This window comes from Gobio gobio (genome assembly GCF_949357685.1).
Source record: "Gobio gobio genome assembly, chromosome: 19".
NCBI lineage: Eukaryota > Metazoa > Chordata > Actinopteri > Cypriniformes > Gobionidae > Gobio > Gobio gobio.
Genome location: NC_137112.1, coordinates 43,316,333 through 43,330,571, shown reverse-complemented (window position 1 = coordinate 43,330,571; position 14,239 = coordinate 43,316,333). Strand labels below are relative to the sequence as shown.

Sequence of the window (14,239 nt, the reverse complement as noted above, 5' to 3'; positions counted from 1 at the left end):
GGTGAGAAAATGACTTTTTGGATGAACTAACCCTTTAAAAGTGTTAAAGGGTCATGAAACCCCCTGTTTCAGCAGCAGTCAGTTCTCACCACAGTTTTGAAAAATGGTACAGAAGTGGGCGTAGTTAAGCTGCGGAGCGCAGAGACCGATAACACAGCAACAGCTTCAAACAGTTTTATTTCGATCTTATTAAAAGCATCAAATCTTGCAAATTACCATTACACGTTTTGTATGCTCACCCCAAATAACACAAATACATACATATCCTGTGACAGCTATAATTTAATGCACAAATAAATGCATAGCCATTCGCATTTGTTCTTTGCATCGAAAATATATATGAACAACACGCTGTTGTGTCTTTAATCACTTTTGAGGCTTATTTTGCAGCGTTTTTATAAGCTGTTAGATCGGTGTGAAAAAAGTGTTGATGAATTGTGTTTGCGTCGAAGACTGAGGATCTATTGAAGAGAACTTATACAGCGCAGAAACTCTTACAAAGCAAAAACGAACACATTTTTATCCATTAATGCAATCTCACTGTCATAGGAAATCAACGCATGCTTTCATGAATAATTAAGCAAGGGGTCTTCTCATAGGATAAGGACACAAGGTCTCATGAATAATTATGAGATACCGATGAGTCATCGATCTACTATAGTTGGCGTGGGGGAAAACAATGCTTTCCCCCTGACTGGAAAAGCATGGGATGCGTCCGAAATCGCGTACTATGTGAGTAGGTACTACATTTGAATTTGAACTAATTTTGCGACTGTTAAAAAGTACGTTCTATATAGTATGAATGAATGTAGTATGAATGTAATCCGGACGTACTACATCCGCCATGTTGACGTTATCATGTGACCTACCAGTGTCAATTGCGTCCCATCACCTCCATTAATAAATAGTCTTTTATTAAAGTATACATCGTATGCACACTTCAAAATCTCGCCAGAATTAGTAGATCATCCGGGTACTTTTCGCCTACTATGAATTCGGACATACGACTCTGTTGGCGTACTGTTTTTCGCATACTATATAGTAGAGAATTATTCAATTTCATACGCAACTATGGTGTTAACCAGGTATAGCAATGTAGAATCACTTCTGCCGCTCGACACAGCAAGATACATAGAAAAACTGAGCGGTATTGGGTTGGATTGTCCGTACAGTATCTGTAACTGGACAAAGACCCAACGCAATTGCCAGAGGTGTCCTTTTTTTGGCCCCAAATATAACATGACATGCCTACTTCATAAATCACAGTCTTTCGATGAAGACGTTCATTCAATGTTCCTGAATTGAATGGATTTAGATTATGTATTACAAACATTTAACGTTTTAAAATTATCATAAAACTTGTGCTATGAAATTTATATTTTTCTGAATATGCCGCGTGCAATGCAAAGGGCGTTTGTTTATGTATATGTTTGGGCTAGAATAGAAACATGAAATGCGGTCTAATGTCATACGTTAGTTTACTGCAGTACCACATTTAACAAACATTGGTCAAAAGCCTAAAATCCAGTTATTTGATGAGCTGTAAACTGCTTTAACTTAGCCTGATGTCGTCATACTCAATTCTAGTCAGAATATGAGTCTGATACTGCTCCGTTGGGCTGTGATTATGGGGCGTGTTTCAACCGAACCAGGAAAGACCTCAATTGGATAGAGCAACGGAGCGACGCATAACGTTAGTTGTCAAATGTCAACAGAACTGTGTTGCCAAGTTCGCGGGTTTTTCCATGTCCGCGGGTTGATAAACAGACCCAGGAATGCGAATTTTAGCAGGCAGCCCTGCCAAAATAACATATATTTTACCCCCCAAATGCCTTTTTTTTCTGGAACCCCCCCCCAGAAAGCTATTGGGCTTGTTTTTGGCTAGTTTTGAGTAGCAATAGGGCGGGTTTTGTTGTAAAAACCTGGCAACCCTGTCTGTACGCATGCTGGAAGAAGTAACGTTAGAAGAAAAAGATGAGTGTAAACGATCTTTGCCGGTGTCGTAAAAAAAGAATTTAAGGATACACGGATTACTTTCCAACACGATCATCATTTTTGAGAGAAATAGTAAAGGTGAATGCATATACGAACAAGTTCTCCGTTTAGGATTATAACAAATTCAACCCAAGCGCCTTTGATGACGTAGATGATTACGTTACTGTTGATCATCTGTCCATCATCGTCTAAAGCCCGCCCTTACAAATTTTTTTTTACAAGTTTCTTACAAGTTGACTGTTTTTTTTGACGCGGTTCGAGTCCCGTGACAAGTATGACTTTATTGCCATTTTTGTTAAAGGGGTCATGAACTAGCTTTTTTTATTTTTTTATACTGTTATCTGAGGTCAACTTATGGCGTTTATGTGGTTTTTACATTCAAAAACATCATAATGAATAAGTAATAGGCTATTTTCTGCCTTGGTTTTGAGGCTCTCTGAGAAACACTAGGATTTGATGGGCGTGCTGAACTGAAGACTTGGAAGTAAACGCCCACGGCTAGGATTGGATAATATTTGCATATTTAATGAGCTTCAGCTACCGTCTGTCCCAGGAATTGTCTAGGGGAAATGCTCAGAGAACTCGCAAAATATCAAACAAACACTAAATCTCTCTCACACACACACACACACACACACACACACGCGGGGAGACACACACACACTCGCGCGGAGACACACACACACACACACACATTCGCGTGGAGACACACACACACACACACACACACACTCGCGTGGGGAGACACACACTCGCGCGGAGACAAACACACACACACACACACTCTCCCGCGGGGAGACACTCACACTCGCGGACACACGCGCGGACGCGGACACACTCTCACTCGCGCAGACACACACATAACGTTACAAGTCTCTCTACACATAATCAATACACAATCGTACACATATCAAACGATCTGTAACAATGCAATATACTATCACGTATAAAAAAACATGTTTTACTCACATAAGTGCTGCACCATTCCTGTCGGGTCCAATATAGAAGGCACAGCATTGTGTTTCAATCTCAATATGTCTGCAAATCCCCACGTGAGCTGGAACTTCTTTAAAAATAAAGTTCAACCACATATTCCTAACATTAGGATCCGAGGGAAGCTTATGCAGCGACTGTGTTCTTCCACAACCAGGAATAGCGCAATATCGTGATATCCTCCACATGTTTATTGCTGCTGGCAATATGAGTCGGTGGGCGGGGCTACTGAATTACACGTGCTTATTATTCTGTAGAGGCGGTGTTTCGTCGCACAATGACGTAAAGGTGAAGCACAAGATCGTTTTCAGGGTCTGATGTCTATAAAAGCTTTTCTTTGACTAACAAGAAAGTTTTCAGCTCTGAAACGTACAGGATATTCTTATATTTGCCATGACCTCTTATATATCAAAAGCTCAAGGGAAAGTTGATTTCTCAATTCATCACCCCTTTAAACAAATTTTGCCATTGCAATGAATGAAATCTCTTTAAAATAATACCAGTATCATGTAGTGTAAATGTTTAATTGTAATGGACGTATTGAACAGGCTTTCAGAATTGGCGAACGGCTCCGTCTGTTTTTTCGGCAGTATAAAACTTCAGGTCGGGTTTTTTTTTTACTTTATTAGAGGTGCAGAACGCCACACAGCAGCTTTTTCGGCATTGCACCAACCAGAAATAAGAGCCTAACAAGGTCTACGCACGCCGCGTTCATTCGAATAGCTTGTTTTCCCCCACGGCATAAACGGATATGACGTTTTTGTGGGCGTTCCCAGCAATGTCGACCAAGTCTATCGTGCAAGTAAACGTCACATCCTGTGACACTGGCATAAAGACGAAATTAAACCCGTAAGTTGAAAGTAGTTGCATTCAAAACTAACGGATGGTAACATTGACTTCTATGATGTTCAACAGGCATAACTCTTTGGTTTCATGACCCTTTAAATGTGATATCTGAGATTAAACTAGTGAGTTGTATGTGATCAGTTGTTTTGTGCATGTTATTCCTTCATCTCTTCATATCTGCTAACCCTTTTCTTTCAAACTCAGGACTTCCTTCACTGAAAGAGTAATGCTTTTGTGGTGTTACCATAACAGACACTATTAATGAACTAAACGAAACCACATATACCTACAATTTTCAAATATATATTGATGGTAAATGCTGATTGCTAAATGTCCTTAATCTTTGTTAAACATGTACATTGCTCTTTGCAGATACTTGGTTACTTTGACTATGCTTTCACGGCTATCTTTACTGTAGAGATCGTGTTAAAGGTAAATGTCCTGCCCTGTGCTCGTGTTGTGTGTGGTGTATGTTCAGTAACGCTGTAACCGTCTGGTTTATTCCAGGTCCTAGGCTATGCAGATTATGTCTTCACTAGTATGTTTACATTTGAGATCGTGTTGAAGGTAACCTCTTGGCACACAGGCCTGGCTGCATTCTCTCCATGTGTGTCACCTGCTACTTCAGTACTACCTGGCTTGATCAATCTCTTTTCTTTCTCTTTTTTTAAACCATGGCACCTCTTTTACTAAAAGACTAAAAGAAAAGAAATGTTTTGGAACATGAAAGCGCATCTTCATCAAACACAGCACAAGAGTTGTCAGGTTTTCACATTTGTGTTGGGGAGAATGACAGGGCTTGAACTCGACCCTGATTGGTCAAAGTGGGGTTAAGGAAGGAAACCGATCTGGAGAAATCACACAGGATGTGTCTGTGAAACTAAAATGCTTTTTTGTTGAGGAAAGCAAGCAATTCAAAAAGACGAAACTATGCAACTCTTTGTGAAATGAAAATAACACTGCCTCTCTCATGCCTTCATAACCGATTGGCCCGTATCCAGTCCATAAAAGAGGGGGCGAATACAACCATGCTTGGACAGAACATGGTTCAAACCCCTTGACTGAGAGCATATCAATGCAATGTGACCTCCAGCGTCATACAGGGCAGCGCAGTTGTTCTTTAATGAAGCTGCGGTAATTCTCTCTGGCTGTGTTCAGAATCTCATACTACTGTACTATTAACTATGCCTGCAGTTTATAGTATGTATACTGTGCACAATATGCACATTTTCTATATATTTTCTATATTTCTCTTTGAGTAACTTAAAATTATTTATTTCAATTAAACGCCAATACAGCATTTCTAATTTTAGTTTACGCTTTTTATCTAATATGTATATTTTATTTTATTTCAGCCTCATTTCAATGTCCAAAAATTATTTTTAATAGTTTTAGCTAACAATAACACTGATTTTGAGTCTGTGATGAAATATAGGTACACTTTTTTTTACTAAAAAATGTCATACTACATAGTAATTCTACAGCATTTATTAATCCTATTTATTGTTCATTCTTAAATGTACTAATGCATTATTAATATCAAAAGTTGTATCATGTTAGTTCCCAGTGCATTAACTAACGTCAAACAATTATAATTTTACTAACTAACATTAACAAAGATGAATAAATGCTTTAAAATATATATATTTCGCATTGTTAGTTCATCTTAGCTAATGCAATAACTATTGTTAATAAGACCATATTGTGTTGCCAAAATAAAAACAATTGTAAATTTTATTGATGGTGCAAAATACTGTTATTTTATATATATTTATATTTACCTTTAATTTATTTTTCAGTTTTAGTAACTTAAGTAAAACGATTTATTTAAGTGAAATGCCAATGCAGTATTTCAAAATTTTGTTTACATTTTTAAGAATTAATAACAAATTTAAATTGTAAAAGTGTTTTGTAAAAGAAATCATTTTTTATTTTTAATAAATGAAGTTTTAGTTAACAATAACACTAATTTGAGTCTCAATGACATCATTTGAGGAAATCTGATAAATTATTAGTAAATATGAGAAATTATTTAATTTGAATGGAACCTTTTCACAAAAACTTTACGTTTGTTTTACATTTAAATGTGAAAACTTTTAATTTGTTCTTCAAATGTAAATTTTAGTTCTCAGGAATGTGTCACCGGAAGTTTTATTTTCATTTTTCAGACAATTAAAAAAAAACGTGTGCAAGAGTCAGACTATTGTTCATGCATTTCGATTAAATCTATATAATTATATCACTAGGCCACTTTTATTTTTATTTTTATTACTTTAAAAATTACTTTTGAACACACACATGATATTAAGACATGTTCAAGACATTAAGACACAGAATATTGTACCCACAATTCACTGCACATGAGTTGACCTTATATTTCTAGTGCAATGTAGCAACCTGGAAAAAAATACACCACAATTTTGCCAAAAATGTAACACATTTTTACACAAAATTGACTGTGAAATACACAGTATCATTTTTAAGATGCTAACTGGATGCTACTCACATGGCGTGTAATGAGGTCATGGGACAACAATATTAGCAATATTATAAAATCAAAATTAAAGTTTTGTTGCTTTTAGTCCATCTCTATGATCTATTATCTATTGGAAATGAGTCAACATGCAGTAGGAAAGTAAATTGCACTTATTCAATTATTTTAATTGTGTTTTAAGGAATAATAGGCAGTAGTGTACTGTGTAGTTTTTAATAAATGGTAGGCTAGTATTACATTTTGAACATAGCCTCTTGTTTTGTGGAGAGATTCTCATAAGTGCTGATCTTGGACCAGCAAACCTAAAAATGTTTTACGAAAATGTCATAAGATTTTGACCTAAAATGTTTAACATAGTCATCTAAAATTGGTCTCTGATCAGCAGCCAACGTCTGCATAACCCAACGCTTGCCTTCGTGGTGTGTGGTTGCATCTGCATTCATATACATTCAGCAAACGACTCCTTTGCATTCATGATTTTGGAGCGACTTGCTTTGGTTTTGGCTGGTTTTTTCTCTGCCTGCTGAATATGAAGTTGAAGTAGAAGCTTTTTACCCCTCCATTTTCTTTACCGAATCTTGCCGAGGGAACAGGGCGCAATGTTCTCTAGGATAAAAAAAAAGAAAAAAGAAACGGCTCACATGAATGTGACAGTAAGGGAAGTTCTCATTTCAGATCGCCTAATAGATAGGGTTTCTTTCTTTCTTTCTGACTCTTCTCTTGCTCTTTTGTCTTTTCCTCCTGTATTCTTTCTGTCGATTCTTATTTCTTCTGTCATAAGTTAGTCCCCTTCAAAGCTGGGCAACAAACAGCATGTTTTATTGCCGGGCCCCCTAGTGGTGGATTGTGAAACAGAGCTTACTACTACATTCATGTTGACTGAAGCCGTGAGGGTTTGGCGGAGTTAGTGCTAGGATCTCGCCTTTAGTCCAACTCCGAGCACGCCACCCTTAAAAAAGAGTGATATTAATGAGTGTAAATGTGTGTTTCTGTCTACGCGAGTGTGTGTGTGTGAACTCTGTGTGAGAGTGTGATTTGCTGTTCTCTGTATGTCCTTGGTTACGGTAGGGCAATTGTTGACCATATACGCTTGTTTTGTCAGATGACCACGTATGGCGCGTTTCTCCACAAGGGGGCGTTCTGCAGGAACTACTTTAATCTTCTTGATCTGCTGGTGGTCGGCGTGTCCCTGGTGTCCTTCGGAATTCAGTGAGTGATGGGTATATTGTTAAAGCTTATTGTGATTATCAAATCACAAAGACTACAATTTAATGAAATAAGCATACACGCTACGTGTTTCAGGGTGAAGCGTGGCATTGTGTTCTTTTACACGCGAGCAGCTCATGATATGGTGTATGATATGATATGATATGGTGTATGATATGATATAATATGGTGTTTGATATGATATGATATGGTGTTTGATATGGTGATATGATATGATGTTGTTTGATATGATATGATATAATATGATATGGTGTTTGATATGGTGATATGATATGGTGTTTGATATGATATGATATGGTGTTTGATATGATGATATGATGATATGATATGGTGTTTGATATGGTGATATGATATGGTGTTTTCAGTGTCCCAGAACGGCTCAGTTTTGGGAATCTTTTTCCTCACCTAATAAGAGAAGATTTAAGGGCTCATACAGTTTTCTGCCCAAATAAGACAGTTATAAAAAAAAAATATTAAATAAAATGTAAATTAAATGAATACATTTTATTTTAAAAAAATATTTAACATTAGTAATTTTACAATTATAATGTATCATTTTTTTTTCTTAAACGCATTTTTTTATTTTATTTTTTATTTAGAATTAAATAATTATTATTATGTTTTTTGAAATACTTGATAACTAGAATTTTTTTATTGTAGTTTATTTTACGTGTTTTTTTATTTATTAACTAATGTTTTTTAATATTTTTTTAAATGTAATTAAAATAATTATTATTTCTAAATATAAATATTAAACAAAATCGAGTGTTTTCTTAAATACTTTTATTTTTTTTACTTTTTTTATTTAGTTTCATATTTTTAGAAATAAGAATACTAATAATAAAATATAGCTGCAAGCAGCAATACCGGGGACAAGCGCAAAGAAGAAGACAAGACATGCCAAAATGGCTGGCAGTGTCAGATCAACTGCAGCAATAAGCAATTAATCACATTTTAAGATGATTTTAGTCAAAAGGCTGAAAAATGCATTGTAGTCTGAGAGTGTCAGACCAACTGCAACAATGAATAATTATACAGTTTAAGAAGATTAGGCGAAATGGCTGAAATATCAAATATATAGAGTCACTGATAATATAATTGAATGGTTTATCACTTTTGACCAATAGGTGGCACATTTACGAAATTGATGTGGTGTGGTCAGAATAAGGGAACAATGACACATGCAAAGTTTGATGTCAATATGTCAAAGCATTGCAGAGATACTGCCTCAAGAGTCATTTTGGCATCATGCCTCAACTTCGTTGATGCGGTATACAAAAACTGTTTCAACTATTGATGCAAAATCCATAACTTTTTGTTGACACAGTCTGAAGATGATACGATTCGATTTTGGTGGAAATCGGACAAACGGTCTAGGACGAGTTAAAAAAAGTAGGTTTTTAGCAAATAACAAGATGTAGGACAAGAAGGTTTGCCAAATATGGCAAAAGTTGTATCCATGTTCTCGGCATGAGCCAAGGAAGGTATTATGACCAGTTTCATTAAACTAGGCTGATTTAATCAAAAGTTATTAACATTTTTGAAAATGTTGTTATAACTTTTGACCACAAGGTGGTAGTGCCCCAAAACTTTATGAGTACCTTCAGGGCATGGTGCGGAAGACACATACCAAGATTCGTAACGATACACTAATGCGTTTGTAAAATATAGCATTTTTTGACAAAATTAAAAATGGCGGATAGCCAAAATTGCTGATATTGGAAAATTGGGTACTGTCTGACTCAGCGTGATGCCCTAAATCTAAAGAGACCCGTTTTGTGATTTTTGGCTAAAGTGTTCAGAAGTTATAACCAAAATTAGCCCATCTCCGGACCAGTAGGTGGCGCTGCGCCAAAACGCTGCAGGTTGCCTCATATCATGCTTGTGATGACATGTACCAAGTTTGGTTTAAATACGATAAAGTGTTGCGGAGATATTGCCTTAAGTGTGTTTTTGCAAGCATTACACAAAATTTGTTTGCGCGTTTATCGAAAACGATTTGACCAATCAACTTTTTTCAGCATTGTCTGAAGATGATCTGATTCAATTTTCGTGCAAATCGGATGAACCGTCTAGGACGAGTTCGCAAAAGTAGTTTTTTTGGAAAATTCTAAATGGCGGGAACATTTTTATGACAGAAAATGACTTCATAGGGTGCAATTGAATCGGCTTGAGCCAATGAATCAGAGGAAAAAATAATTTAGTTTCTAGCCCTTATGGTTCATAAACATGAGTCAAATTTTGGACTGATGGTGGCGCTAGAGGGATTGAGTTAGAGACTCCAAATTTGCTATGGTGACAGATCAGACTGTCACCATAGCAAACGGGAACGGTTTCAATAGGTGCCTTCGCACCTTTGGTGCTTGGAATAATACATTATATAATAAATGCTTTTTCATGACTCCTCAATAGTGTCAACTTCTTGGAAGGAATTATACAAGAGACAAATAAGACATGAGATATGAGAGATCTCATTTGTGTTTTTTCTTTCTCATGGGACATGCTTATTTACCGGCAAAACTGCTTGGCATCATGAAGTCGGTTGACCAATGACCAAGTCTTGCTGGTTAAGCTAGTTTAGAAGCCTGGCAGAAACACCATATCATAAGGACTTGAAAGCATGGATTTCTTCTTCTGTTTTGTATGTTTTTTGGTAACGCGAACGCTTGTGTCTCTTGCAGATCGTCAGCCATCTCAGTGGTGAAGATTCTGAGGGTTCTGAGGGTGCTGCGTCCACTCAGGGCCATAAACCGAGCTAAAGGACTGAAGGTTCTGCCCATTGCTTTACTTCAATATCAATTGTCTTCATGCATTTTTAATATGATATGGTTTTGGAAATATGATATGGTTTTGGAAATCCTCTGACTTTTAATCTTTGCCTTCTGCAGCATGTGGTCCAGTGTGTGTTTGTGGCCATCAGAACTATTGGAAACATCATGATTGTCACCACACTGCTCCAGTTTATGTTCGCCTGCATTGGTGTACAGCTCTTCAAGGTAAAATATTTCATAAATGGGCTTGGTTTTTTTAATAAAAGTCTCTTATGCTCAAGCCTGCATTTGTTTGATCAAAAATACAGTAAAAACAGTAATGTTGTGAAACATCATTACAATTTAAAAAAATTTCTTTTTTTAAAATGTATTTGAAAATATCATTTTTTCCTGTGATGCAAATTTTAATTTTCAGGATCAAATGTTCAGTCTTCAGTGTCACATGATCCTTCATAAATCATGCTAATATGCTGATTTGGTGTTTAAGAAATATTTATAATTATTAATGTTGAAAAAAGTTGTTGTCTTAATATATTGTGGAAATACTTTTTTTCCAGATCCTTTGATCCAATTCATTTTTTAAATTTTTCTTCAGGGGAAGTTTTACCGTTGTAATGATGAAGCCAAGTCCATCCCAGAAGAGTGCAAGTGAGTCTAATTGAACTCTTTAATCATCACTGAAGTTAATTAGCCATACTTCAAGTATGAAATACTGCTTTCATAAATGTAATGTAAATTAGTTACATATACTACATATACTAACTTATACAAAAGGTGGCTGTTAAAAAGGGTAAAATAACCATTTCTCTCTCTCTCTCAGGGGAACATATATCATGTATAAGGAAGGAGACGTGAACCAGCCATTCATTCAGAAGCGTCATTGGCACAACAGCGAATTCAACTTCGACAACGTGCTCATGGCCATGATGGCTCTGTTCACTGTGTCCACATTTGAAGGCTGGCCAGCGTAAGCATTCAACAGTACACTGTGTTATAACTCAGATGTAGATAGCACCTTTGTTTTATTTTTCATTTTGTTATTTTATGTTATTTTATTTTGTACACCTTAAAATAGATCAGATATAGAAAAGCCCAATTTTTTATTACATTTTTATTTCCCCACCTAATTATAGCATCTTTTTATAGATTTATGCACCTATAATAGATAATATATGGAATGTCACTTCTTTATTTTTTTATGCACATTAATTAGACTAATTAAGAAATAGAATAGCACTATTTTATTTAATGCATTTTTTTTATTGTTCACCTAATTATTGCACCTGTTTATAGATTGATGTACCTTATTATAGATCACATATGGATTGTCACTTTTTATTTTTTCTGCACCTTTATATAAATCAGATATAGAATAGAACTGTTTATTTTATATTTTATTTTATGCACTTTTTTATTATTCACCTAATAATAGCACCCTTTTTTATAGATGTATGCGCCTTATTATAGATCAGATGGATTGTCACTCCTTATTTTATTTTATTTTTATGCACCTTAGACTAATTAAGAAATGTATTAGCACTGTTTATTATATATTATTTTATGCACTTTTTATTATTCACCTAATTATAGCATCTTTTTATAGATGTATGCTCCTTATTAAAGATCAGATATGGAATGTCACTTCTTATTTTATTTTATTTTTTATGCACATTAATTTGACTAATTAAGAAATAGAATAGCACTATGTATTGTATATTTTATTTAATGCATTTTTTTTATTATTCACCTAATTATTGCACCTTTTTATAGATTTATGCACCTTATCATAGATCAGATATGGAATGTCATTTTTTATTTTTTCTGCACCTTTATATAAATCCAATATAGAATATCCCTGTTTATTTTAGATTTTATTTTATGCACTTTTTTATTATTCACCTAATAATAGCACCCTTTTTTATAGATGTATGCACCTTATTATAGATCAGATGGATTGTCACTTCTTATTTTATTTTATAAAATGTTTTATACACCTTAGACTAATTAAGAAATGGAATAGCACTGTTCATTTTATATTTGAATTTATGCACTTTTTTTTCATTCACCTAATTATAGCATCTTTTTTATTATTCACCTAATTATAGCATCTTTTTATAGATGTATACACCTTATTATAGATCAGATATGGAATGGCACTTATTTTATTTTATTTTTTATGTACCTTAATATAATTCAGATATATAATATCACTGTTGATTTTATTTTATGCACCTTTTTATTATTCACCTAATTATAGCATATTTTTATAGATTTGTGCGCCTTATTAAATATCAGATATGGAATGTCACTTCTTATTTTATAAAAACATTTTATACACCTTAGACTAATTAGGAATAGAATAGCACTGTTAATTTTATATTTTATTTTATGCACCTTATTATAGATCATATTTACAGTATGAATGGCACCTTTATTTAATTTTTTTACGCAACTTTAAAATCACATAACAACCCTTTTATATATTAAATGTGTTACTCTTTATGTATCCATTGTAAAGGAGCAAATATCACAAGCAGTTATCAGAAGCCTATTATTTTAATAAGCCTATTAAAATGGCTCAATGTAATTGTTCAGGCAGAATGACAAATATCGGTTCTTGTTTTGTGAGTTCTTACTCAGACAGTCGAGTTTCCTTGTTCAAAATCACGGGGGGAAATGAACGAACGTGTTATTGTGATTTTTGTGTTTGTATTGGCGCTGTTGGTAAGTGCCACTGTGAGCTCAATGCCAACAGTATCACGCTGTTCCTGTAATTACAACACCACACTGCTTCAAATGTTCTGTTAGTTTAAAACACACTCACACACACACACAGTGACAGAATGACACAATATAGCTGTTCCGTAACTGTGGGTGTTGAAGGAGTTTTTCCCTGGCTCTTCATTAGTTTACTTCATGTTGTCTTTCCTTAGGTTGCTGTATAAGGCCATAGACTCCAACAGGGAGAACATGGGTCCGATCTACAACTACCGTGTGGAGATTTCCATCTTCTTCATCATCTACATCATCATCATCGCCTTCTTCATGATGAACATCTTCGTGGGTTTCGTCATCGTGACCTTTCAGGAACAGGGAGAGAAAGAGTATAAGAACTGTGAGCTGGACAAGAACCAGGTAAGAGGAGACGTGATAGGATTGTGTGGAACATGGACCCTTGTGAACTGCATTGATCTAGACTTTATATCTCAATGCCATCCTTTTCCGTATAGCTGGCAAAGTAGTATGCTGGCTTATAAGGACCCCTTTTTTAATCAAAGGCAGCATTGAATAAAGTACATCCTTCACGGATTATGCAATCCTTTTTGTGGCAGAAACAAGCTTCCATAGTATATTATATTTCTGCATTATAAATGAATGTGAACATGACTTGACATCCTCTCAGTTTAAAATTTAAGATACGCCTTGTATAGCCATGTACATTAATTGACACAATGAAAAGCATAATTTGGTGTGTGTCCTCCTCAGCGTCAGTGTGTGGAGTATGCGTTAAAAGCGCGTCCTCTCAGGAGGTACATCCCAAAGAACCCGTATCAGTATAAGTTCTGGTATGTGGTGAACTCCACCGGCTTCGAGTACATCATGTTTGTCCTGATCTTACTCAACACCATCTGTCTCGCCGTGCAGGTAAATTCCTTTATTCTTAGATAATTGTAAGTAGTTTGTGTTTAAATATTCAAACTGCCTCGCATGCTCATTTTGTAATTTTATATGATGAGATATAACTATGTATTAATGCATATTATTATTTACCTGTATATTTCATATTAACTCTTTATAGTCCCCAATAAATAAATAAAAAATCTGTACTGTATATGATGTGTATATATAGCGTAATATATATATATATATATATATATATATATATATATATATATATATATATATATATATA

At 35.0% G+C, this 14,239-nt stretch overlaps 1 protein-coding gene across 1 annotated transcript in view; it reads left to right on the top strand.

The window, feature by feature from the left end:
- The window catches only part of cacna1da (calcium channel, voltage-dependent, L type, alpha 1D subunit, a), a 152,274-nt gene that overhangs the window by 89,213 nt on the left and 48,822 nt on the right, over positions 1-14,239 (top strand). The window contains exons 22-29 of the mRNA XM_079845004.1: positions 4,207-4,266; positions 7,431-7,537; positions 10,237-10,324; positions 10,444-10,551; positions 10,922-10,974; positions 11,147-11,293; positions 13,260-13,461; positions 13,813-13,971. Coding sequence (XP_079701130.1) covers positions 4,207-4,266; positions 7,431-7,537; positions 10,237-10,324; positions 10,444-10,551; positions 10,922-10,974; positions 11,147-11,293; positions 13,260-13,461; positions 13,813-13,971 — 924 coding nt within the window. The remainder of the gene's footprint in view (positions 1-4,206; positions 4,267-7,430; positions 7,538-10,236; positions 10,325-10,443; positions 10,552-10,921; positions 10,975-11,146; positions 11,294-13,259; positions 13,462-13,812; positions 13,972-14,239) is intronic.